This window comes from Pezoporus flaviventris, unplaced genomic scaffold (assembly GCF_033815535.1).
Source record: "Pezoporus flaviventris isolate CSIRO_AGI_PZ_B2104156 unplaced genomic scaffold, CSIRO_AGI_Pfla_v1 ptg000040l, whole genome shotgun sequence".
NCBI classification, from domain to species: domain Eukaryota; kingdom Metazoa; phylum Chordata; class Aves; order Psittaciformes; family Psittacidae; genus Pezoporus; species Pezoporus flaviventris.
In genome coordinates, this window is record NW_026892588.1 from 8,782,291 (window position 1) to 8,809,670 (window position 27,380).

The 27,380-nt window shown below is 38.7% G+C and overlaps 1 protein-coding gene across 1 annotated transcript in view; it reads left to right on the top strand.

Annotated features, from left to right (window-relative positions):
• The window catches only part of COL24A1 (collagen type XXIV alpha 1 chain), a 158,541-nt gene that overhangs the window by 100,523 nt on the left and 30,638 nt on the right, over positions 1-27,380 (top strand). Inside the window, exons 27-38 of the mRNA XM_061465185.1 lie at positions 8,565-8,618; positions 10,501-10,554; positions 12,431-12,484; positions 13,252-13,305; positions 19,927-19,980; positions 20,265-20,309; positions 20,426-20,470; positions 21,337-21,390; positions 24,906-24,959; positions 25,878-25,931; positions 26,147-26,200; positions 27,072-27,125. Of these exons, the coding sequence (XP_061321169.1) occupies positions 8,565-8,618; positions 10,501-10,554; positions 12,431-12,484; positions 13,252-13,305; positions 19,927-19,980; positions 20,265-20,309; positions 20,426-20,470; positions 21,337-21,390; positions 24,906-24,959; positions 25,878-25,931; positions 26,147-26,200; positions 27,072-27,125 (630 nt within the window). The remainder of the gene's footprint in view (positions 1-8,564; positions 8,619-10,500; positions 10,555-12,430; positions 12,485-13,251; positions 13,306-19,926; positions 19,981-20,264; positions 20,310-20,425; positions 20,471-21,336; positions 21,391-24,905; positions 24,960-25,877; positions 25,932-26,146; positions 26,201-27,071; positions 27,126-27,380) is intronic.

The following is a 27,380-nucleotide window of genomic DNA, read 5'->3' on the forward strand; positions in this document are numbered from 1 at the left end:
AAGGAGAGATATCACACACTGTTTTGGGCTCAGTTCTGTACTAACATAAACACAGTTCAGCTTTTTTGCATTGTTGATAAACACCAGGCAGATATACTCCAGGCAGCATATTAAATGGTTGGTTACTGCTAAAACTGTCTGAACTGCTTGTAAGTCAAGACCAGCTCCTCTGTGCATTTCTGAAGGCTGTGCTCCAGGGAAGGGTACTGAGAACCTGGACTCTCAGTCAGTTAAAAGTGTCTGCTTAGACAGGAACCAATAGTGCTGTGTAACACCATATGGTCAGCCAGCGTATCTCTAAATCTAGCGAGTATAGCTAGCAGCAGCTTGATGCTTAGCTTTGTTCAGCAGTTTATGCATAGCAAAACTTTCATTTTGTTAGGTTGTAATCAGAGCTGTAAGATAATAGTTTCCTTATGATACCATTTGGAAAATCTGGGATTCTTTATATTGCTGAATAATTAGGGCAAACCTGGGTGAGTACTGGAGAATGAAGATGTAGCTGTAGAGCAGAACAGATGGGACATTGTAACACTATGTTGCTTTTATGGAAAAATGTAGAAATTACTCTGTATTGGGACAAAGTAATATAATCTCCTGTTGAAGCTCTTATTACATGTGGATTGTTTTTCAGCCTGTATTGTGTTAGGGGAAATTTATAGCATTTACTCTGTTGCACAGTGCCACATGCACCAAAATCCTCAACAAAAGACTAAGCTAAGTTGTAAGTCACTTCATTAATAGTAATGCATAAGCAGTCACAGAAGCTGGTTATTTAACCTTAAATTTCTGGATTTGTCATGGGCTTTTTTAGTTCCTCAGTGAACTCGAATTCAGTGAACACATTTTCCACAACTCAGGTATTTTATATGAACATAATATGATTCACTGCTAAATGAGCTCCATTCTAATTCAATTCACTAGCTCAAATATATAATCAATGATTATATGTTGCAGTGATGATTAATAAAATAATCATACTACCTACCTAACTGAATCAGGGACAGACTGCAGGAATAAAATACCAAAAACAGTCTTTGTGCCAAAAGAGGGGGTGTTGCAGCCCTGTTAGTGTTATAATGAAAGATAATTATGGCCCATTAATTACCACTTCCCACACTTGCAGTTTGGAGAATTTGTGTGGGATAGAGGATGACATGAGATACCTGAGAGCTGAAGTTATTTCTGAGCTATTGATATTGATTTTTACTTGTGAATTGTAAAATGTCTTCTGCTCTATGAACATATTTTAATCAAATGAGTTTCATAGGCCCTTGATACTATTGTATTACCTTTGTGTTGTCTGGCAGCAGCGAACTAACACCCACTGGTCTTTAGGGGGATAGTATCTATCATTTTCTGGTTAAGGCCAATGGTAAACCATCAAGAACAAGAGACAGCCTTTCAAACGCACTCAGCAGAACTCACAGAAGACCTTTCAAAATTCTTTCCCTTCACTTTATTCACCACTGTAATCTGTAACAGTTACGCTTTTCCTAAGTTAGTTGAGAAGTACTAGCAGGAAGAGGATTGCTTTTCTCATATGCAGAAAGTGGTTTTCCAGATGTGAGTCCTGACACAAAATCACATGTACACTTTGGATGCAGTTTTTACTTCCAGATTCTCACCAGCTTCTGTTCATGACAAGTAATTTTTCTTTTCTTTGTTGTGCAGAGAGAATACACATTTCTTCATTCACAGGTAAATCCATCCCCTGCTATTCAGTGTTGGCTCTGGTGGCATACATGATGACTCCAGAACATCCCTGGAATCTAACATGCCACACACACACACAAATAGTACTAAACAATGTGCAATTGCTGTATTCAATAGTAAAGGTAAAGAGAAAAACAAATTACTGAAATGTTGATAGGAAGTCTAGTGTCTAATAGAATTCTGTGTATGGCTTCTTCCTTCTGCACACAACCCGCTCCCTTCTGGCTTATCTGTTGTTTGTGGGTTGTTTTTTTTTTAGCAATGAGGAATCCATTTCAGTACTGCAGTTCTCCAAAAGAAAATTCATTTTTTATATTCTTACTTTTCTTGCTATCATCTATCTTCTGTCTTTGACTAATATATCTGTTACTGCTGCATGAGGTACCAGAATAGTTATTGCTTTTCTGTAGCAGCTTTTCAGGTCAAGTACTGCTCAGTATGTGCTTAGAAAAATACAGATGGCAACTGTGCACAAGCAGGGAAATTTCAGCAGCAGGAGATTGGGCCATAGTGCTTGGTTATTCAGTGTAGTTGATGGGATATGTACTGAAATACAGATTTGACAATGGGCTAGAAGCTGTATTGTCAAACATTTCTTAGTTCACATGAAACTGCTGACTCAGAGCACATTTCTGCCAGAGTGTTTCTGGATGCTTGTCCAGTGTGGAAACTGAGTAGAGTAACTTTATAAAATGCTCACTGTGCTCATAAGCTTAAAATGACATCCATCTTAATACTAGATCAGGAAAGTGCCTAAGATCAAACTTCAGACACTATTACTTAATCAAGTCCTGCAACAAAAACTGTTTCTCTGTCTGCAGCAGAGACCTTAAAGAAGAAGGTGGGTGGGTCTGGGTAGTGCTGCTTGGTTAAGCAGAGCCAAAAGCTGCAGTAAGACTCAGCAGCTGTCCTTTGCTGCAAGGTACTCCGTTAACTGCAGGACCATCAGGTCCAATTGTAGCACAATGGGTTAAGATAGTGAATAGTAGGGGACATCAGACAGAGCAAATTTACAGTGCTGATGAGACAAAATCCTTTGGGAGTCATGCCAAAGGAAACAACCACCTCAGCTACTTATAAAATTGTCCTTATATTTGGAGGAGGAAAATCTCGCTTTGTTGATGTGTGTAGTTGGATTTTGTATGCTTAGATCAGATGTTATCCAGTGGTGGATAGCAAATATCTGAAACCAGCTTCAGGCATCTCATAAAAATGACCTGTGTTCAATTGTGAGGGATGATTTAAGAAAATGATTTATTGTTCAAATTTTATGGCACAAAATTGAACTGATCTGAACATTAAATAATTACTTGTCAAGACTGTGATATTGTTTGGTAGTGCTAGTGTTTACCCACACTGGGTCATGCTGGATAACCAAGTGCAAGTTAATTCCAATTTCTCTTTGTCAGCTCCATTACAGAAATTCAGACCTTGGCCCATACACTTATGAATTAGAAATCACTGACATTTATACATATGATAACACAGAGTACGAGTGTAGAATTATCATCTGCAGCATGTACAGCTGGTGTCAAAAGGACGAAATGAAATAAACAGAGCTCATGAGCACAAATCCTGGAAAAATTATCTTCAAAGACCCAGAAAATGTCCTTCAGAGGTAAAAATCAGCTGGATTAGGCACCAGGGATGCTTAATTAATGGAGAATGGAAACTGCGATAACTTTTGCTTAAAGAAAAAACTAAAGGGGCTTTAACTGATGTTTGCTGGATACTCACTAGAAAGCGTTCTTTGAAGTCTGGGCTTTGGGGATATGCAAACGAGAACTGTAAGCCATAGGTCAAAAGAGAAGTCAATTGAGGAAAACATGTTTTTTTTTAAAAAGACTGATGAATTCATGGGGTATTGCCAAGGGTTTCGGAAGAGGGAACTAGTTCCACTGCCTTCAGAAAGCAATTGGATACAGGTTAAGGTAAGTTATGTGAAGGTTTTACAGTGAATGATAATAATGATACTTCTGTGTCTGTGTTGTGCTTCTTGGTGTTACTGTTGATGATCTGATATACTGCCATTGCTGCTAGGGTTTTTTCCTCAAGAATAGTAGGGAAATAGGTTACAATAGCCATAGGTTAGCTTTTTTAAACTGATGCTCATTTTCTTGAAGGACTTGATAGTGCTTCTAAGCATAGCACTGTCAAACAGAATTACCCTTCTTTACACCAGTGTATCTGAAGTAAAATTTAACCAATTTATTTCTTTCCTACAGCTGCTGTAGGTTAAGAAATGGTGTCAATACATTTTGCTTTCCAAATATTCAGATGGTGGAAGTTCTTAGTCCTTTAAAAAAAATTGAGTGAAGCGTCATCTGTGAGGTAGAAATATGGTGCTTGTCTGTTTTCGTTCACCTGCTCCACTGGCAGTAGCAAAACAGAGATTTTCACTTGGATTATCACCTCTGGTTGATTGCCAAATAACTTTCTCAACAGATGTAAAAAAAAAGCCAACAAAACAGCTGGACAGATCTCAATGTCAAAAAGAAGCAAATAACATCTGCTTTTCAAATATTATGCTTCCCATCATAATCCTGGGTGATCTCATGGTCACTTCATAACATTTTTAGTACTGTGGTTATGAGGTAGGAAATAGTTTCTAAGGTTTAGGGGTGGAGCCACCAGCCTGAATAAGAAAAAAGGCCCACACAAACCCATTGCTATGTGGCACACAGCGGTCTTAGCAGCTGCCAGGCAGGAGCTCCTCAGATGACGAGTTCAAATGTGGCACCATTTTCAAGTCTATTCTTGTTGGTTAGTTGTATTGAGCTTTCCCAGTGGTCTGAACACAGGGCTTTCTTTTTAGTACTTCAGGTAACTCTCACCTCTAAGTGCAGGACATTAACAGGTACTCTATTCAGTTCATACCTGATACTGTTACAGCAGTAAGGAAATGTTCTGTACAGAGGCTCTGTTGAAAGTCTTTGGTTCTGTAATATACTGGTTTTGATCAGATTGAAGAAAGTCACATGAAAGCACTGATCTGATACAAATTCACCCAGAAATCTAAGACTTACCTGCTCTGGAGCATACACTATCAACTTAACATGACACCTCCTTCTCACAGGTCGGCTGCCTTTTGTTGTTCTGCAGAGGCTGTGAAGCCCAAATAGCAGCCAATATAAAACCTGCCTCATGCTTTCTTCCTAATTTTTGTGTAGGCCTGATCTGGGTCACATCTGTTAGAGGCATACCTGAACAGATCCAGTATTAATGCCTGCGATAGCAGGGTACAAATAAATTGATTTTAAAAATATTTGTTACTACCATTATGTCCAGCTAGCAAAACAGAGCTTGGGTTAATACTTACTTCTTAGAATTTCATTTTTATAACACTGAGTTGTAGAAGTAATTTTCTATCTGTAATCTGGGTATGAAATAGTAGAAGCTGATTGCTAGAGCATCCACTTTTCTTCCTCCTCCTGTACAACTCCCTTGGTTGTCTTTCAAACATAGATTGTTGAATTTTCAAGGATCCTCAAGTAGATTTTGATCTGTTAAAATCAAACCTAAATGTTGGCTCATTTTGGGGTTTTTTACATACTGTACAAATAAAGTCCTTCATGAAATATGAAGCTGATGGACTCCTAAAGAAATGTTTAAGTGGGAGTCTTAATGAGCAGGCAGAGATTATGATATTGCTGAATGCTGGTTCTGGATGAAGTGATTCAGCACAGATTCAGGATAAATTTTAATGAAAATTAATCAGAAATACCAAAAAAAGCTCATAGGAAAGTGTTAATGAGTCAAGATAATATATTAAATTTACTTATGTCACCTTATTAAAATAATGCTACCTTATTTAAATAATGTTGAATAAAAATGTTTGGAAATGCAGAACTCTAAATAGCATTGGGCTGGAAAATTTTCAGTTGCCACAGAAGAGTGTGTTAGCATACAAACTGACAGGTAACTGCCTTCACAGGAATGTTTGCAACCAGTTGCATACTTATTTCTCACTACTAAGCTTTTCAATGGGTTACTCCATACTTGGGTTTGCATTAAGTGTACAACATGTTTTCAGTTCTTCAAATACAGTCCGGTTTCTGACACAGAGCATATGCCCTGGAAAGATTATTTGTATTTCTCAAGCATGTGCTACTTGTGAGATCTGGTCTCTGATTAATTTTCCACAAAAATGCTCCTGTCAGGAAAGTTTCTAAAATGCTGTTATTGTCATGCAGAGTTCTACACAAATTCTTGTAAAAGAAAGTTTGTTGCTATTTTTTTCAATAAGGAGATTTATTTTTTTTTTTACCATTTCTGTTTTTTTCTTACTTTACTTTTCTGTTGCCCAGTACATTCAGTTTGATTTTTGGAATCCACCACAACTCCATAACGGATAGAAGTGATGCTGGAAGACACTGGCTCAACAAACCTGCTCTGGACTGTATGTATCTGCTGACGTAAGAGGGAGAATTGAAACCTCAGTCCAGTACTAGCGGCTGGTCTTTATAATAAGCCAGTCCAAATCTGGGATGTAAGGAGCCATGTGATCTTTTAAAAAGTCCATAGGGAAAGCATTACTTTATGGCTAATATATTGGTGGACCAAGATGTTTTTGCTCTGATTGCACTTTCTCTTCACTGTATGCTATTAATTGTTTTAAGAAACAAAATTATATTCTTAAATAAGCTTTTTTTTTGTGCCTCTACACATACCTGCCCTAGCTTTGTCTCAGTATCGGACACTTAACTCTGTTTTGAATGGAGGGGTGGAAGAGCATTTAATTAACTTGTAATGAACTTCTTACTCCTTCATTCCTCTTGAAGTTCTTATTGCCTTTACCATTTCACTGGCTTCAGTTATTTTTTTCATCTTGGCTACTGTTTCATTTTACATACATACCCACTTCTTATTCAGTTTCTTTCCCATTTTTTCTATCAATGAAAACCAACTTTCTTCTTCTAGTGTTTTTACTCTAATTTTTTTTTTTTTTAACTACTCTCTTCTGAGGAACAGCCAGCGTCTAGGAAACTCTCTAATAGCCAGCTGTTGTCCTCAGTCTGGAAGCCGTTGTAGGCTAGTCTTAATGTACTGGGTAATACAACAGCACATTCACAGTCACTGCTTCCTAGTCATTTTTACTTTTTCAGACCAGAGAAACTGAGTCAGAAAGACAATACTTTTGAATTGAAAAGGGGACTTGATCAGAGGCTGTATAGTAGAATGGTTCAGAGTAGGTCTGAGTTACATCTTGGCTCTGGTTATGTCTTCTGTCCTTTCTGGAATAAGAGAATCTAAGTGATTAGTCTGCAGACTCTTGAAACCATACCTCCACACACTTTATCTTGATGAGCAAGAGTACAAGGTAATTCTTTGTCTCACAGGTTTCTGTCTGGTACCAGGGTCTGCTGTTGGCCATGACTGGTAGCAGTGGTAGCTTTCACTCTCAGAGTTCGTCGTGAACGTCCCTCATTCCTGCCAGTGACGTCTGGGCATCATCCTAGTGCTTGTGTTGCCAGGATGAAGTCTTTGCTGCCAAGCCAAGAGACATCTCAGTTCTGACATAAAATACACAAGTTCTCACGCATAAAAAAAGTAGTCCAGTAGACATAGAAATGCCTGTTTATCTCTTTACTCTCTTCCAGAAAGTAGTTTGTGCCAGTGTTGTGAGCCTCGAAGGCAGCTGTATCAATGCTCATTGCAATATATTTAAATTGTGAGATTTCCAGAGTAGCTACCAATCCAGGAAAATAAGAAGCAATCATAAAATATCCGTTACTTTGTACATGTCATGTTAAAGTACTTGAGGGTGAATTGTATTGAAATTATACAGGTATACAGGTAAAAGCTGCCCCTGCCCCGAAAGGAAGAGATCTCGGATTGAAATGTCTATCTGCTGTGAAATTATTTTGATTGAATAAATTATTACTAGGCTCTTGAAAGTAATGTGAGCAGTCTAGTGAGCTCAGAAGTTACACTTTTTAGGAAAAAAACTTATTTGCTAGTGTAGTGCTCCTAAATCTAGGACATTCCTATACATGTAGAGGTAGCAATGCCATTGTGTGAATTGCCATTTTTAATTGTTTTTTTTAATTATGTCTCTACTAGGTGTTTCCACACACATTTCTGCTGTCTTTCATGAGCAGTCATGCAGGTTACTCTGGGCACCTATTGCTTTTATTTTCCAAGATCACTGCCTCATACATTTCTCAGCTGGGGTCTTGAACTATATTTTTTCTTTTTCTTTTAGTTTCATAATAAAAAGGATATTGCAGGCACTTGCAACAAGCTTTTTAACAGTACTCACTCTCATGTTTCTCACCCCCATACACTGGTACTTGTTCTATGCAGTGGAAATTTGTGGGAGAGCCTCAGGAGAGAGCCATTTCATTTTTGAAGTACTGAAAGGCTCTGATCATCTACTTCAAAGGCATTTAGGGCTACAGCTCTTAAAGGGAAAATTCTGACAACACCTGATTCGATGTAATTTTTGTTTTGACTGGCTTTTACTTTGTTCCACTTAATTTATTTCCTTTGAAATTTGTGGTCAAACCGAAGCGCTAGTAGAGCAGTTATCACCTTTAATTGTGCATCTATAAAGTTTCTGGTGCTGCAAGACTGGGCTTGATGGCAGAACTTAGGTGGTTAAGACAGTATGATGGTAATGTAATTTCTGTTCTAAGAGTAGACATTTAAGTTAGTGTGTTTAGATGCAGTGATTCTCCTGGATGGACTGTAAGACAGGTTAGCTTGTGCAGTCCTCCCTTCCCCACAAAAACAGACCAGTGGTTCTCTGGGATGAAGAAATGTGCTGTGCTGCCCAGTTGCTGGGGAGCTGTCAACCATGATCAGTACAGACATCACACTAATAAGTCTTCTTGTTTTTTGTACAGGGATCAGCTGGCTTACCTGGAGAAACTGGGCCATCTGGAAGCCTTGGTGAAAAGGTACAGTAACGTATTTGACTACTCAGCAGCAAATACCAGTTTTGAAAGCCACTGGGGTGATAAAACATTGGTGAGAGATTGTTTACTGATCACTGGCAAAGCTAATATTCCTGTAGCTATTTCAGAGTAATAAATGGTAACCCAAATGCTGTTATTTGAGGTATGCATCTGGTATTTTTGATTTCACTTTCTAATTAATTTAGAGCCGATAGAGTGGATATCTTGTTCAGATTATGTCGCTTACTTTACTATCCACTGCTATTGAATCACAGAAAATGAGAGATTCAAGAAACAAAATATGCTTGTTTTATACAGTAGGCACTGGTTTTGCACTGCTACATAATGAAGACAAAAGTAGAAAGATAAAATTCTGCTGTATGCCATAACTGAGTAAAGAGGACAGTGTTGTTAGTTTTATCTGCTTTGCAGTAATAGTTGTGTTTAGGAAGGCAAAAGTTTGTCAGACTTAATGTGACTAGAACAGTATAAATAGTTTAAGCATATTTGACATGGTTGTATTTAGGTGAAGTATTTTAAAACTGAAAAACAGGAAACTATTACTGAATTGTATGTCAGCTTCAATTATAATAAACCCATAATTGTTTGTCAGAATGATCCAGCACCATTTGTATTTCTTCCCTGCAGGGCTGAGTTATTTTACCTAGATCATTAGCTACTATTTGGATATTTTATTGAAGAATTCTTAATAATGTATTAGAACTTCCATTAAAATCTTAATTGCAGTTTATATAATCTGTGAAAGGAAATACATCAATAGAAAGCACTGCTTGTTAAAACTAAAATTTAGAAAAGTCTCATATGGTTTTAATCATAATATCCTCTTAGAATTCAGTGTCAGAGGATTCTCATTCTTTATAATTATGCTTGGCACAACAAAGATTACCTTAGGGTAGTGCTGATAGTTTAGGTAGGAGGGAAAAGGCAGTAAAAGATCTATCATCCTCAAATGGAAGCAAGTTGTTTCATGGTGCAAGAATTGTTATCACTGCTATGCTTTTTCTGTAGAGTTTGTCTTCCTCTTTTATCTATTCAATAATACCAGTGTTCATGCTATGTGGATTTAAAAAACATACTTCCGGCATAATTGTTCTAAAGAAATGTATATTTGCAGTATACAACATAAAATAGGGTGTTATCACTATGTCATGTGTACTGTCTGCAACAAAAGTGTAATCTTTGTATGGGGATATAATATACATCCAAGCCTGATGTTTGGGCTGGATGTGGTATGAATAATAGGTAAAAAAAATTGAAAGACAAGAAAGAGCCCTTTCCTACTTCCTGTACTTCAGTTGCTTCTGCAGCTGCTGAAGGGCTGGCCTTCCTATTAGAGCTGTGCTTTCCTAACACATATTGAAGAAATGAGGGAGAGAGGAACAAAATCTTCTTCTTTCCTTGTTTGCCGTGGTGAATTTGATGGATTAAAAACATAACTGTAAACGTGATGCACCCAACAGAGAGAAAAAGGGGTCTGCTAACTGCAGCTTGCAGGAGCTGATGTACCAGATCTCTTCAGACTTCAAGGAAAAGCGAAGGCACAGAAACTCAGTTTTACCACCTTTTCAAAACGTAGGTGGGCTTGTAAGATGGAATGCAGAAGTTCAATAAAAGCAGTTCTCTGCACGGTTTGTGAAGGGTGGTCCCTGAACCAGTGGTGTTATGCGCCGCAAAAAGTGGTTCCCTTTAGTGACAAATCTCTTGTAGACTACAGGCTACAATATTCATGAAAGACCTCTTGGATTGCTGGGGTGCTGTTATTTCAGGTTACCCTTGTTGGCCAGATATGCCTGGCTCAGTGGACATGGAACAAGTCAGAGAAAGAACACTTAACTGTTGTTTTCTTTTTATCCTTTTGTTAAAGGGAGAGCGAGGAATCCCAGGACCAGTAGGTCCTCCTGGAGAGAAAGGTGTCATGGTAAGTTGCCAGTAAGGTAGAATCTATAAGTGTGATACAAATGCACTTTAGCTTCCAAAACAGTAATAAATTCTCACCCTTCTGACTGTGCAAGCCTTATGGAAAAGTGTAGTATTTATGATGTATTGTTCCTAGTAAGTCTTATTTAGCAGCTTCATCCCATCTGTGACATTGCAAAGTGACCCACTGAATGAAGCAGCAGAGCAACTGCATTTTTGAAGAATAGCTTTAAGCAGCCTTACACTACAAAATTAAACACAGTTGAAAGAAGAGACAAGTAAGGGAAGGAAAGTAAGATAACAATCTCCTGTGTATACTGGGGTAACACAAGTTATTTTAATGAACAGACTGGTAACTATCATCATGTCTAATTCTACTGTGCAGCAGTACCCAAACAATCCCTGTGTGCCACTCTTGTCGGAGGACTGGCTTTCCAACAATGGCACTTGTCATAAATCAGCTTGCAATGTTACATGCAGCATTAGGCAGTCCAGAAGCCATTGTCATGTTAGGTAGATTGATATGGTACAGAAGTAAAAAATACTACTCACATGCCTGTTGTCAAGTTCGTGTTGAAGTACTCAAGGAAAAGTTAGTAGGGTTTTGTTGTGTGTTTGCAAGCTAGCTCTAGAATGTATAGAGAACAATTAAAGTCTTAACTGTTTACAAGGAGATGACAGAGATTATAGGCAATGTGCTGCATTTTGCTACAGATGTGGGCCTGAGTATGTTGCAGTGGGGAATTGGGGTATCCATTGGCAAGAAAGAGTCCAACTACCCTCAGGCTGCAGACCAATGATCCATGCATCAGAGGACAATATTTTTTTTAAGCATTCTGTGCCTCATTAAATCTCTCTAATCTAGATTTATCATCAACCAGCTGCATTTGATCCATGAAAAAAATCTCATTGAGGAGATTAATAAGGGGTTTATTAATATAGGATCCAGTCTTAACTACTTTTTTCAACTATTAGTAATGCTTATTGCCATAGGTAAATCCACTTCAGTGGACTCTCCCATTGTCAGAGTCTTCACCTAAGGATGTTGAAATTCACGTAGAACTCAGCAGCTTTTGTTCTGGTACATCCCTGTCAGCTAGTGCCTGTGTGTGGGGAAAGTTCTTAGTTGCTGTCATGGTTTAACCCCATCCAGCAGCAAAGTACCATGCAGCCACTCGCTCCCTCCCTTCCTCTCCAACCCATCCAGTGCAATGGGGAGAATTGGAAAAATGTAGAATCCATGGGTTGAGTATAACAGTTTGAAATAAAATACAACAACAATAAAACAATAATAGGAAAAAGTGAAAGAGGAATAAATCCCAAGAAACCAAGTGATGCACAGGTCAGTTGCTCACCACCTGCCGACTAATACCCAGCCTGTCCCTCCAGGCAGTGCTTAGTGGCTCCTGGCCAAGTCCCCCCAGTTTATCCTGAGGATGATGTTCTATGTATGGAATACCCCTCTGGCTAGTTCAGGTCAGGTGTCCTGTGTCTGCTCCCTCCCAGTTTCATGTGCCCCTCCTCACTGGCAGACCATGAGAGACGGAAAGTCCTAGGCTTGTTACTAAGTAGTGCTTACTCTAACTAAAACATCTGTGTTACCAGCATTGTTGTCACACTAAACACAAAGCACAGCACTGTACCAGCTACTCAGAAAGAGTTAACTACCCTAGCTGAAAGCAGGACAGTTGTTTTAATGACTGTTGTGATATATCCAAATATCTGTTTTCTAAACAAAATTTTGGGAATAAATTCTGCAAGATTAAATGCTTTATTAACTTACCTCAATTTTTTTCAGGGAAGTAACTGAATTTTTATTGTTCTTATAATAACAGTTCTGCTAAAACTGTTTTGTCTTTCCTATGTTTCAACTCTAGGGCTACCCAGGACCTCCAGGCGGCCCTGGATCTGTGGGGCCAGAAGGATTACCTGTAGGTGTAGAATGTTCTTTAGTTTGACATAAAGTGCACCAATTTCAAATTGTCTTTTTGCTCTGATGAAATTAAGAACAGTTTCTAATATTTACTGCAGTCTGTAAAACTGTCATGAAAAGTTATTCATAAACAAAGTCTGTTCATCCGCTCTTTACCAGGGTGATCCATGAGGAACAGGAAAACTAATTATATCATTTACTCATCTATTTAAAACAAGTACTCAGCTGAGACAAGTAGGAGGATCAGATTTTTTAAGGGTGGTTTGCAATTGTGCAAAAATTTTATTTTTAATTACTTTATGACTAATATAATTTAAATATGTTCATTTTGTGTTTAGTTTCATTCTTAACCAAAACCAAATTGTATTCTAATTCGTTGTGTATAATTGTGTTATAATTCAGCTAATATGTCTCTTCAGTACAAACAAAAAACTGAATCTTCTATCAGAAAATATTAGGGGGGTTTAACATAATGTTGCTGAAATATAAGTATCCTTTAGCAGTTTTTGGATGTTGGATAGAAGTCATTTATCCAACAGTCATATCATGATTATTTTTTTTTTATTCAGAAAAAAGTTACATAGAGTTTCTTATTTAGATTTTTTCTAGCTAAATTGTACTAACACAATTGATTGCATTTGAACCATGAGTGAAAGTATTGATTTGTATTGGTTGCACTGAGTGCTGGTCACTGTGCATGAGCCTTGTAATTTTCAGAAATCTGTGTATAGAAGGCAATGAATAAGAAGTTTATTTGACATGCAGGGACCTTCTGGGGCAAGAGGACCACCAGGGCCGCAGGGACCTAAGGGAAGAAGAGTAAGTCATACTGCTGTTTCCTGTTACTTGAGCAGAGATTATTGTGTTGCTAATGTGAATTTGATGTGTGACCCATGTACAGGTGCTTTCTTTGAACTCTGTCCTCCAGACTTAAGCCAGTACTAAATCAGACAGATGAAACTTCCATTTCCATGTAGAAACAATATGAATCTTCATTTTTCTTCAAATTACAGTTAAATGGGGTTTTGCCATTGATGTCAGCTGAGAACAGGGCCACAGCCAGAAAGAACACTAACCTTATTTTCTGTATACATAAACATGCAAATATTGGCATTTATAGCTACCATTGCTCTGTTTCAGTATTTTAAGACTATTTTCTTTATCTTCCAATCACTTGTACTTCCTGTATGGAGTTCTTTTGGACATGTTTTTGCAGTCTGAGCTCAAAGTGACTTGAGGAAAACACCGCCACTTCATAGTACAGATGGGTTTGGTTGCAGCATGAGCAAGCCTATTCTTACTGGATTTAAGGAGCTTGTTGAAAAGGGCAGTGAAGATGCACCCATCTAACATCAGCCTTACCTAGCAGTTTGACAACATATCCAGGCTTCCTATGAGACCTGTACAACTCATACCAGTGGCTGGACCGGTGTGTCTTCACAGCTGGCGTTAGCATCAGGCAGTGCTTACCGCTTACTCATGATGAGTTCCCTGAATGCTTGTCAGTGAGATTGTTTTGTTGTTTTCTTTCTGTTGTAGGAAACAGAAGCCTTTGTTGCTTCAGCAAAGTACAATTACAGCCTTCCTTTATCCTCCTTTGTTATCACGATATGTATGTTTTTGAAGAAAATATGTGATAAAATTTGAAAAGTTGTAAGCTCTGGAGGTGTCGCTCCGGTTAAAGATGGGTACTTGAGAAGCACACATTGCATTTAAAGTAAGATTTTAGATTAGAAAATATTGGGATTAGCTAATTTAGTAATACAAACTTTATTAACTTTATGTTCTTCTATATTACTTTTTCATGATTGATTAACTGTTGGGGTCAGGTAAAAAGTTCTATTTTCAGTATATTCAAAATAATATCTCTGAATATATCATATTTGATTATTAATATACCATATTTGAGACCATATTTTGAATATCAGGTATACTTGAAATACACAATGCTTAGAAACTTTAAAGTACACTACAGGATTATTCATGGGAGAAACTTCGCATGTTTCACGAGTCTTTCTTCTTTAGTATGGTTTTCCTCCTCTTCAGAAATCTGTTTTAATTTAGCTCTTTGTTCATGGTGCAGTTTGTAGGAACAGTTTATGAAATTTAGCATATGAAATGTCTCATTTCTCTTAAAAGTCTGCAGTAGTGATTCTGGGTTACCCTGTATTAGAGAGTTTTCCAGCTGGCAATGGTTGGGGTTTTTTTGTTGTGTAGTTTCAGCATAAGAGTATAATTTATCCCAGACTTCAGTTTCTTCAAAAGGGTGAAGCAGATTTGAGCGTACACTTCAGACAAGTACAAGAAGTTTTAAGTACCTATCAGAAGGAGATTTGTCTGAGTCTGGGTTTCAGGATTAAAGAAGTTCTCAGCAGCTCATGGAAAAGCACATACCTGCCATTATCAGGGTAAACAGTCTTCATTTTTCCCTTACAATAGATGGTCTTTTAAAAGCCTATTTAATAGGTTTTTTATTTTTTTTTCCTGGGGAATTAATTTGCTATGTTTTGTAACAGACAATTTAATAAGGAGTTATTTGTAAAAAAAAAAAAAAAAAAAAAGACACAAAATTGTACATTCAGAAATAGCAAATGCTTTCCACATTCTTCAGGTAACTTGCTTATTTTCTGAACTGAGTATGTCATATGTAATCTGTCAGTGCCCAGAATGAGTTTATTGAGGGCTGTTTATCAGGCAAAAATGAAATGCAGATATATTTGTTTGTGCAACATATGTAACAAAATTCAAAGAGAAGCCTAAATTAGCTGCAGAGAGTAAGAATCTACCCCCATTGATAAGCACAGTGAGCTAACAAGAATTGGTGTAAGCAGGAGCATCCCACCTGAGCATCAGCTGGGTGAGAAGTAGTTCCTGAAGTGTTCAAGAGGTGCTTATACAAATCTGTTCAGTGGAGAGTGACTCTAGGGGCTCCTGGGAGCCCTATGTTAGTAGCTAAGGCAGCCTTCTGACAGGAGTGTGAATCTGCTTTGGTTTAGAGGAGCAAAGGGAAAAACAGCCTTTTTGCCTCACAGGTAGGTTTGAAAATGTAAATCGAACCAGAAATGCAAAGCAGTTGTGAGGCTGAAAAGTAGCAGCAGTTTGGTAGCACTTTTTCTTGGGAAACCTGACTCAATGAAACAGATGGTTGCTGTACCTCTCTGTGATTTCAGTAGGAGCATGTCTGAAAGTGAAATACATGCTGAAGTGTTATGCTCAGTCAGGACACACAAGCCAGTGACGTCAGATGAGGAGTACACATATCCCATTTTTTTCACTGTAAGATGCTGATGTTTGAGCTTCACCTAAAAAGGAAAATCCCTTGGGCTTTGTCGGTCCACCAGTTTCAGTTTGACTGGTGGCCTGTAGGATGCTGTCAGTTAGGTAGCTAGCTCAAAAGTAATTTGGTGTAAATAGTTGTCTCTGAAATTAGTACTGATTGCAGGTTGTACATTTTAATTCCTCTGAACATAGCATTCCCTTCTAAACTTCTCTGATTTTTCCTTCTTGGCAAGTCCATCTGCCAACATCACCAGAGCTGGATTCAAAGCCAAGTTGCTGACATGAACATGAGTCCTCCCCTGTAGGCTCTCCTCCCTCCCAGCAGCATCTGCTACCTGGTGGTTGCTTTTATGGGGGAATGTCTTATTTTAATTTAGATTCTATTTTGAAGGTAGAAGATAGTTTTTATTTAAGGAGTGTCACATCTTCTGCCAACTGAGGAATCTTTGAGGGAGTCTGTCTCTCTGATTTTGGCAGCGCATCATGGAGTACATTGCTTATAATTAAAGATCACTCAAAATAAATCCCAAACATCCCAACCTCTGTGGAAGTCCCAGTTTGGTGCTGTGGTTTATGACTTTGCCTCCATCCAGCATGACTGGGAATCCTCACGAAAGGGGGTCTTGGAGCAGACCCAGCTCTTCAGGCTCTGCGAAGAAACTCCCACTGAAGCCAGTGAGAATTTTGTCTGCTCTCAAGATGAGAATATCAGACCCAAAGTGGAATCTCGCATAAGGAAAATATTTGGGGGCCCTGAAAGCTGAGGTTTGTCATCACTGGATTCAGGAAGAGAAGTGTCAGAACCCTGAGCTCTGTGTGGCAGGCCATGGAAAAATGCATACCACTGTCACATACAGAAATTAAATAGAATCATATGGAAATTTCCCTTTGCTGTATATTGAAACAAGAACATATCCCATCTTCACAGCTGGTATCTTCAGGAAGACTTAGGAGCACTGACCCTCTGCTTCTGTACTGTCACAGAGTAGAATTCCTTCATCTTATAAATTCTGGACCTCTCAGCAACCAGTTCACATCCAAGATTACCAGCAGCTTACTTCTGCCTGAGAGCATCCAGCTGCTCAGTCTCCAGTACACCCAGGAGTTCTGGCCTGCTGAAGCCAGGCTGTTTTAAGAGTCTATGGAGTATCTCACTGTCAGGGGATTTGGGGGGATGTGCTACTGACCATAGTGCTAACAAGAGAGCTTCCTTAGGTCGTGCTGGAGATATGATGTGCTTCAGCTGGAGTTGTGTAGAAGGTTGCACCCTTTTGTGACCCACACTTTACTGTTTAGTATTAATCTTACGAAAGCACAAAGGGAGACTGCTTTGTAGATACTGCAGTGGCAGAATGACATTCTGGGAGATGGAAATACCTGTATCTAAGAGAAGGAATTTCTCTCTCTGAGTAGAAGGAAGAAATACCTTTGTCTGGAAGACATACTGGTAGCAGTGTAAGCAGCCATTGTTTCATATTTGGTGTTTTAAAGCTCAATAGCAGTAAAAAGTGCACTGGCATGAAGAACTTCAGTTACCTGAGGGCATCAGCACTGTTTTAATGAGTGATATTTTTCATACCTCTAAAGGCAGGGAATATGGCACCTCGAAAAATATGTGCACTTCAGGGTTATGTGAAACAAGTGGCTTTGTGATACATCAGTAGCCAAGTGTGTTTATCTGTCTTAATTATTCAAAGGAAGTGAGACAAAAATTTATGTCATTTTCTAATATGTCAACCACCAAACAAGAGAAGCAGCTGTCTAGTATGTTCGTGTTATTTTCACTCTTCCATTTAGGAGGCAGGATGTAAAAGAACAAAGAGTTAATTGGTGCTTCTTGCCTTCTTAGATGAACTTTTTCTCAGCTTATCATCCTAGGGTTTTCATGTAATATGTTCCATTTTAGAAACAAAGCTGATCCTGTGCCAAAGAAAAAAGTAGTAGCAGCAATCATTAGGCAGCTTTACTGCTCAGCTCTTTTGCAACCTGAATTAAGTAACAGCAGACAAATCATTTGTATTTCTCATTCTGTGCTAGCTATAGTAGGACATTTACAGATGCAATTTACATGGGCCAACAGTGAGTTCCATCACACTATTTATAGGAATGTTATGGTGTGCTTTTGTTAGAATCATGAACTGCCTTTCCCTTGAATTCCTGTGTTCTGTTCTGTGACTGGCTTAAAGGTAGGCACATCCCAGAGCTAGAATCTGAGCATCATGTTGGTCTGTTACTTTGTTTTTAATTCAGAATTATATAGTAGAAGGTTGGTGTTTTGAACGATAGGTTTTTTAGCTTGATTATTAGTGATATAATCAGTTGTCATACCCTTCCTAATGACTGGGCAGTTGGTGTGAACCCCATTCAAGTGGGAGAGCTGTGTGGCTAGCGGAAAGGTTTTGGTGTGTCATGTGCATAATAGACTGAGAATCCTGTGCAGTCTCGTAACAGGACTCTTTCTCAAACTATGGGCTATGACCCTCTTTGTGATTAAAAGGAAGTCACAAGTGCTCAAAGAATTTATCTGTTAATATGATTTATGTATTATATGTAAATACTCAGCCCTGGCTTAGGCCAAAAGAAGAAAGGTAGCCAGGCTAACTCAGGGATTGTCTCACTAAAGTTGTGTCTGAAACTACTAAGGTATCAAAAGTATTCAGACAACTTTCCCTGCCTGTTGACTTTCCTTTTCCTACGGTTCCTGTGTTCCCTCTTGCTGGCCAGAAGCAGCAGTGCTGAAATGCTGACAGATAAACTTCTTGTGGGATATTTCTGGCTCTGCAGGCCAGATTATTATGTATCAGCTCACAGGAAAGGCCTTTTCTTGAGAGATTTCCGTTTCAGGAGAAAAGCCTAAATGATTCTGAATACACACTGTTCCTGAGTTAACGGTCAGATATTTTCACTGTAGCTCCAGAAGGAAGTGTGTGGGTGCTCACTGCCTGTTCTGACAGAGGTTTGCATGTGCATCAGTAAATCCAAGTCAGAGAGAACAGATTTCTGCTAAGTTTTGTCTCAGAAATTCAAGGGAGACATGGAAGTCCCATACATTTTTGAGGGACATTTTGAGGTAATGTACAAAAATCAGATGTGCTTCCACCAAAGTCATTTTACAAACCCCTGTTACTACCTGTTAGAACAGTATTGCAACTGTCTGGAAATCAGTGATGATTGCGTGCTCTGCATTATAAACCATGACCCAAGACATAAGGTTCTCTACAACTCAGAAAAGCACCTGGAAAAATGCAGCTCATTTACCTCTAGGCAGTGCTTTAGCAGTGTACTAGTTCCTTCTGATTCCAGCCCAGGTGCTACCAAGTAAGCTGTTATGCCTCATCCTCCCACTAGATACTGCTGTAAAAAGCCTGGCTCTGGCTCTTGCTTTAAAGTAGTCTTTCGGTTTAGGTTGCTAACAACAGGTTTTCTATGCCAAAACAGTCATGGTGTTTAGAAATGTAGAAATAACCTTCTATGTCAGCATGGCTAAAATATTCTTTTCCATTTTTCTCATGGTCTTTTAAGGATTTTTCATTTACTAATGATCACTAATAGATTTAGATTTCCAGTCTTAATCATGTTTTAATGTTTTGTCAATAAATATTTGCTATATTGTAATACAGTAATATAACGGGTTATCTTACTCATCTATTTATTATAAAGTCAGTTTACAGGAGAGATTTTAATCTAACAATAGAGCAGTTCATTATGCAAGATTAGAAGCTGCTTTTAATATCGCCTCAAACTGACTTTCTAATGGAAGAACTTTATCTGCTTGTTTATCAGTCTTACTAGCAAGCTGGATTTTTGCATATACAACTTCGATGCTCTAAAGAAAATGCTCCATATAACCAGTGTGCATCTAAATTGTGTCTGTTACATGCATACAAATTGCATGAAAAGGAGAGTAGAAAGTATCAGCCTGCAAGCTGGCACCAACAGAGACCCTGAACATTCTGTTTACAAACAATATTTCTTCTTATATTCATATTTCAGCAAACCAAGAATTTATTTTATTCTTTGAAACTTTATTTCACACTTAACTTACAGTGAAAATTGTTTTTTGTGCTAGTAAAATGTGTTTCCCCTAATGTTCCCATCGCCCTGATGAGAACCACAAATAATGCATAATTAATATTCCAAATCACTTGGTTCACTATTCAGGGGCCAAGAGGTCTAGATGGTCCTCCAGGAGAACCAGGAGCACGGGGCATTAAGGTGAGTTCATTGGTTAATATTAAATAAAACATCTAGAGAGACCATAACAGATAAGATAGAAAAGAAAGAAAGAAACAAAAAAAACAACCCAGCATGTCAGAAGCCATAAAGTTCCATTTAATCCATTGGGAGATTTGTGAATTTCTGCCTTCTTCAGGTAAAAGCCCATCTAAGCCTGAATCTGCACTTCCTGCAGTTACCCTGTATTTAAACTGACAGCAACTGTACATAGCTTATCTAGGAAATGCATGTGTGGAATTCACGCACTGTTGGTTATTTATCAGGGAGAAAGAGGCAATCCAGGGAAGAAAGGAGTTCCTGGGTATATTGTAAGTATCAAACCCAGTCTTTGTAGTAAGCCTTACCACGGTTACTACTAATTTCTGAGCTATGTTTGTAAATTTTCTGAATCCAGCATTGTCTTTAAATGCTTCTCTTTGACCAGGGTAAAGCTGGAAATCCAGGAGAAAGAGGAGATCAGGGAGCAGTGGTGAGTATGAAATTCTCTGGTACTTCTACACAAAAAAAAAAGCAATTCCACAAAACATCACACTTTGTTTAACACTGGAATATGAGGGAATTTGTTTACTTTAGAGCAGCTGGAAAACTCTGACAGCTCGGTTTGCATTTATTCATATAAAGAATAAGGGGCAGAAGTGAGAGTGTGAACATAGTGTAGTCTGCTACAAGATCAGGGTTTCCATGAAGGATGGTCTACAGAATACAGTATCTGATCAGATTTAGGAGCTTGTTGCCTCTCACCTTTGAAACAATGGGTTTTCGTTTCTCTTCATTCACTAGGACTGTTAGGTGCATTTATATACACAGAAGTGAATGAAGCAAAACCTTGTTAGGTTGGAATAGATGGGAATTAGTACATTTATTGCAAAGTACAAGATACTGCTCTATTACTCCTACAGCTGCAGTTTCTAGAAGAGTGTAAGACAGAGATGCCATGAGCCAGGTTGAGCAGAAAGAAAACAGCTCTAATCTTACTGATCATGTCAAATACAGTTTGCAGGGTAGAACACTCATAACACTATGTTTAAGTCTAGTTTCTCACACAAGCAGCGCATGAGTCTGAGAAGAATAATGAGGAACTGGTAAATGGTGGGTCGGCCAAGATCTATCCCTACGTAAGAGAAACTGAGGAAGGATTTATTCAGAGCTCCCTCACCTGCCATAAGAACTAGCAATGTGGCAATGCATACCAACCAGAAGAAAGGGCTGCACATATTTCTTGAGTCTTTCTGAGCAAGTTATTGAGTGAGGAGAAATAAGAGAGGAAGTGGCTTTTTGCAGAATATGAAACAGCTTGTTTCCACTGATTTTTTTTATTTTATTTTAATCTTCTAGGGTTTGCTTGGGCCTCCTGGAACCACAGGAGACAGGGGACCAATGGGAGAGCCAGTAAGTTGATCCTTATGCCTGCTTAAAAATTTTTCCACGTATTATACAGACGTCCCTGGTAACTCAAGCTGTGGTTAGATAGGAATTGAGGGGTAATTGTTGCAAAACTGCAAGCCTAGGGTCTGCCTCCTTTGCTTAGCCTAACTTGTTCATAAGGAGATTTGTTAATCGTGTTCAGAAGCACTGACGTAAGGGGTTCACAGCATGAGAGAGCGTGATAGAAGCTGGACCACAATATTATGTGGCTTTACACTGCATTGGGGTAGACATCTACTTTATGGATTATGTCAATATGTGCCAATACTGATACTGGTGGTATTTTTGAGGGGCAAAATTTAGGATAGTTCTTGAGTAACTCAGGGACCACATCTATTTGGCAGGTTGAATTTTCAACAAAAAAGAGACTGCTGTAGTAAACCTCAGACATTTCTCTGCTGGATGGATTCTTGTTCTGATTGTTACTATTTCAAGCCACACTCACTTTTATGTGGCCTATATTGTAACAGACGTTCATGCAGAGTCTGCAGCAAGTATATGCAAAGTGCTGTAAAATGCAACCATGAGAGGAATAGTGTTACATCGCTTTCTCTGGGGGTAAATCAGGTTAAATAAATACAGTGAAAGAGGGTGTGCTGTCCTAGGGGTACTTGGGAGAAAGCTGCCAGTTTATAGTTGAGAAATCTATTAGAGTTGTCAAACTTCTGAAATGTTATTTTGCATCTCATATTACATATAGTTACTTCAAATCTTGAAAGTGAACTGTTGCTATAAAGCATGTTATTTGTACTAATTATTATTATTATTTCTATTATTATTAAATATTATTTCTACTAAGCCATAGGTTGACATGCTTACAGAAATCCATTGCGCATTTTGGGGTCTAGAAAAATACCAACATTTATTTTGGTATTTGTTTGGTAAACTTTCCTTTGGGTATAATTGCCTACTTCACTTGAGCTGCTGTCGTGGTTTAAACCCAGTCAGGCAACTCATTCACTCACTCCCCCCCCCCCCCCTTCTTTCCCTCCCCCTACTCCCAGAGGGATGGAGAGGAGAATCAAAAGAATGCAGCTCCCACAGGTTGAGATAAGAACAGTTTAGTAACTAAGGTATAACACAAATCACTGCTGCTACCACCAATTATAATAATGATAAAGGAAATAACAAGGGAAGAGAATACAACATCTCACCACCAGCCGACTGATAACTCCCCCCCCAGCCCAACCAAGCTCTGACCAATACCTCCTCCAACCCTGCAGTCCCCTAGCCCTTCCGGGTAACCCTCAGTTACATCCTGGGCATGACGTGCTGTGGTATGGAATACCCCTTTGGTCAGTTTGGGTCAGGTGTCCCGTCTCTGCTTCCTCCCGGCTTCCCCTCCTCCCTGGCAGAGCATGAGCCTCACAAAGTCCTTGGCCAAACCAAAACATCATTGTTATCAGCTCTGTTCCCAAGCCGAAAGTCAAAACAGCACTGCACCAACTACCAAGAAGGAGAAAAATGACTGCTACTGCTGAACCCAGGACAGCTGCCAGCTTGTAGGAGTGGCAAAATGTTTCAACAGAAAATGTATTTTCTAACAGTTATTATTGGATTTCTGTCACTTTATCGCTTCCATTTATTTTCTCTAATCTTCATGTTGTGATATCTGAGAGCTTTAAAATGCAAGGCTTATACATAAAATTCCTGCCATTTTCTGGTCAAATCTGAATTTTCTTATATATAGAATGACTATCAGCCTTATCTAATCTAAGTGGTCTACTCTTTAGCAACCTACATTTCTGCTGGGCTCATCATCTTAGAATCTAAATGTGCAGTGTCAGAAGTAAGTAAAGCTTAGCCTTTGAAGAGGGTATCTTTTCTTTCAAGTGATGAAAGATTAAAGTGTCTTCAGAAAATGGTCTATGGAGCTAGGAAAAAGTGACAAAAATTATACAAGCTGTTATGGACTGAAACGTGTGACTCTTTAATTTGCCCATCCAAGCAGCTTGATTTCATCTTCTGTCAGCTGGTCACTACATGAAAGCCAGCTGCTGAAGCAGTTTCTCTGTCCCTGTCACTAGTTCTCCACAGAGGAGAAAACCCCTAATTGTTGGTGCAGAAGCAAAAAATGTAAGCAACTAGAACTATTTGTAGTAACACGCTTTATCTAAATTATACTCTAACTTACTTGTCAGGTATTTCAGTAAAACCTTTCTTTGCAAATTACCTCTTTTTAATGGTTAAAAGGAGTCCCTACATTGTTATAAATTTTTGGCTTCTGAAATTCCCTGAAAGTCTCAGGGGAAAGCTCCATCACCAATCCAGCATGTATAGCTCCATGGTAATATTATGAAGAAATACTTGACTCATGAATCAAACTTAAGCTCTGTGACACTTGCCTAGTGGAATGCCATGGAGTTGATGCAATTGAAAGCCAGAAAACTTAGTTTAGGACCAGCTGACTTCTGAACAGGAAATTAAATGCAAATTCAGTTACACTTAACCGAAGCTATAGGGTAAAATATATGCATCTGCTGAAACCCTCTCAGTAATACACAATTTACGTTGTTGTAACAAGGGAAGAATATACTCATGTTATCAGTTACCAGGAGGAGTAAAACCATATGTGGAGTCTGTAAGAGGAAGTGAAACAAAAAGGAATAAATATTTGTGTAAAAGCCCTCTACGATAAATACTGGTAGCAGTATCTTTATTTTACATGAGAGTAATAGATCAACAACATGTTTTGAATTTAGAATGTACTTAAACGCAGATGAGTCCCAAAGGGATAAATGTGAACTTTCTGAAAGTTCAAAGATTGGATACATCCAGAGGGTTGATCTGTCTTGACATACGTTCACAGTGGCTATGGAATGAGGTGTAAGCTGTTTCAGGCAACTTCTACCCACCAGTGCACAAATCCAACTCTGTGAGCAGAGGTGGACAATCTAACGTGCAGAGAATCTGCGCATGCTGCTTTAGGAAACTCTCAAACACTACATGTTACTGCAAGGAATTTATTAATTACAGAAAGGTTGGTAAGAAAATGCTTATAGTATAGTTATTAATATTACCAAAAGGCTCCAGCCTTTAGTCCATTACACCTCAGTGGTTGTTCTGTATAAACATTGCTAAATCCACAGTGAAGCACACAGTAGTTGTTTTCAGTTAATTCCATACCAGACTGTAGGATTTTCCACAAAGCAAACCAGACAGTTTAACAAACCTTAATTAAACAATGTCTCGGTTAATCAAGAGGAGAGCTTAGCTTAAACAATAATTTACTTTTGGTCTAAAAGAAAAGAAATCTCTGCTCTTATTTGAAGTCCATTTCAGTGTGTCAGGGTTGGCAGTGAGGTCTCTGGTACTGTACGCCACCAAGGTGCATGTATACAGTACTGGATTCAGGAGTAAAACCAATGAAATACAGTTCTTCATGCCAATTGCAAGAATTCTGAAGACACAAAGTCAAGACTAGACAATGTAATTTAATGTTAATTGAATGATGCATCCAAAATTTTGTTTAATGCCAGGGTCTAAGAGGACAACCTGGAGAAGCTGGCCCTATTGGAGAAATGGGTTTTGAGGTGAGCTTTTAATAATTTCTATCATAATTGTAAACACTCCAGCAACTGAATAAGCCTGGACATTGTGTTTAGAAACTACTTTTATTGCAACCTTCCAGACTCTCTTACTTGAAAAATGAGCACTGTCTTTGAGTGCACATTCATGACATCTGCACCTCAAAGGTGAATGTTTGAATGTTTACTTGAGCTTTTTTTGGAAGCCCTATTCTCCTTGCAGTTAGACAGCAGAACAGCATTAATCATGTGTCCTTGCAAGTGGGAGAGGAAGAAATGCAGCTGCGGGCAGTCATCTTGCTAACTTTTGCTTCTACTTTTTGCTTTGAAGAAAATATGACAGCACTTGTTAGCCACATTTGTAATGAAGTAACTGAGGGATGAGCTCACTTAGAACGGAACAGATCTGGCTTCCTCAAAGAAATGCTTTTCTTCAGTCACCCACAATCCAGTCTTCTGACTATTAAAAAAAAGGTTTAAACATAAACTTTACAAGAAGCAATCTGATACCATTAAGTCTTTAAGGGCTGAAGACTCCAGAAAGGGCTTTGTTCTCCAAAGGCTATCTCTGTTTGGCTCCAAGCCTAAACAGTGTTGAAATTGTCAGTCAGATTTACAAAAGAATGGTGTTTGCTCAGCTTGCTACTAATTTATGATGAAAGGTACAGACTTAGTTGTATTGCTGAGTTTTCAATACATTCCTGACCCACAGTGCAGTCCTTGAACTCTTCCTATACTCTCCTTCTTTTTCTTCTTTTGGGCTCTTGTAAGAACAAAGAACTGCATTACCTTAATTTGATTTTTCAGACATGATTCTTTCCCAGTGGCTCATGGCATTTTTGTGCTTCGATTTGGCTGTGGTGTTTGATGGTTGCAAAATCATTATTGGTGACTGTGTATAACAGTAGTTCTTGTGCCATGCAGGGACCTCCTGGCCCTGAAGGAGAACCTGGCCTGCAGGGAGAACCAGGTGCAAAGGTAAATGTTGAAATCATTCTCTCTTGTGCTGTTTAAATTTTCAGATTTCCATAAAAGCAAATCAGTCATCTGATTCATTAGCCAAGTAGGTAGTGACATGGGAAATGAGCAATTAAGGAATATTGTTGTGATGACTGAATTATCTGTAAACCCTTTCATTGTTAAGAATATTTCCCCTTAAAATCCAGTGATTTATTTTAATTTTGATATTTCAGGGAGATGTAGGACCTGCTGGAAAAGTTGGAGAACCAGGTGACCAAGGTTTAAGGGTAAGCTATGGATGCTAATCTTCTTCCCTAAAGGGAAGGGAAGTATGTTACAAATGTGTCAGAAATACAGGTTGAGAAATCTTGACTTGGCAGAAAGGCTCAATAAGAAGCTATTTTCTGATATTCTTTTTAAAAAATAAAAATGTATAATACTGTAGAAAGGTAAAGAGAGTGTTGATTTTGATGTTGAAATATTTCTAAATGTCTTATGTCCCTGAGGGACATGAATGAGGGCTTTGAGCATGAAGGTAAATCCAAGGGAGTCTAGCCCAGCTGTTAAGGTATCAGCCCACGATATTGCTCTGTATGGATACTCAGTCTAGGTGAGATAATAGGAACATTATAGTCTCAGCAGAGCAGGGAATCTCTCTGTACCAGCATCTAAAGCAGCTGATCTGCTTCTGGTGCTGTGGATGTCTTATTAGGAGCTTAATTTTACTAACCATTTGTGCTGCTGCTTATTCTTCCTGTGCATCTTACCCCCCTCATCTGACCCCAAAAGTTGCCTACCTTTGAAGGCTGAAAAAAACTTTTAAAGTGCTAGGAACAGATTTTATCAAGGACACTTTTAAAAGAGTATAAGCCATATCCTTTCAGACATATGTATTACCGTTGAGCTCTCTTTTTCAATCAGCTCCTTGCATTTGTGTTTTCCTCCTGCCCAAAATCTCCAGCCAGGTGCATTTAGTAGTCCTGCCTGTCCTTAGAGAAGAGTAATTCCTGTTACTGATCCACAGTGGGTGCTCTGGACTTAACCATACCACTGTGTCTGAAATACTACGTTTAGTATAGGGCAGTTCATATTTGCTTTTTTACTATATGCATCAAAAGTTGCAAGTTACCAGTATCTTTACCTGTTCCTTTTCATAAGGGTGAACCAGGACCCCCAGGAGAAGACGGCGTTCAAGGGAAGGATGGCTCAAAGGTACATGCAGTTTTTGTAACAGATACAAAGCAGTCACATCAACTTAAGGACCAAAGTCTCTTCTTTTTCTCCTATTTCACCAGATCAACAGAAGCCAGTTGAGTGCATTTAGTTTTAACATAGGAGGCCCTATATATTGTAGGCTTTCCTGAGCCTTTTAGGCACATAAATACTCTGCAGGGGCTGCAAAGTTGAATGGCTTGACACAGAAATGCAAGCTGGAGAACTGAGTACAGCTTATTTCTGTAGCGACTA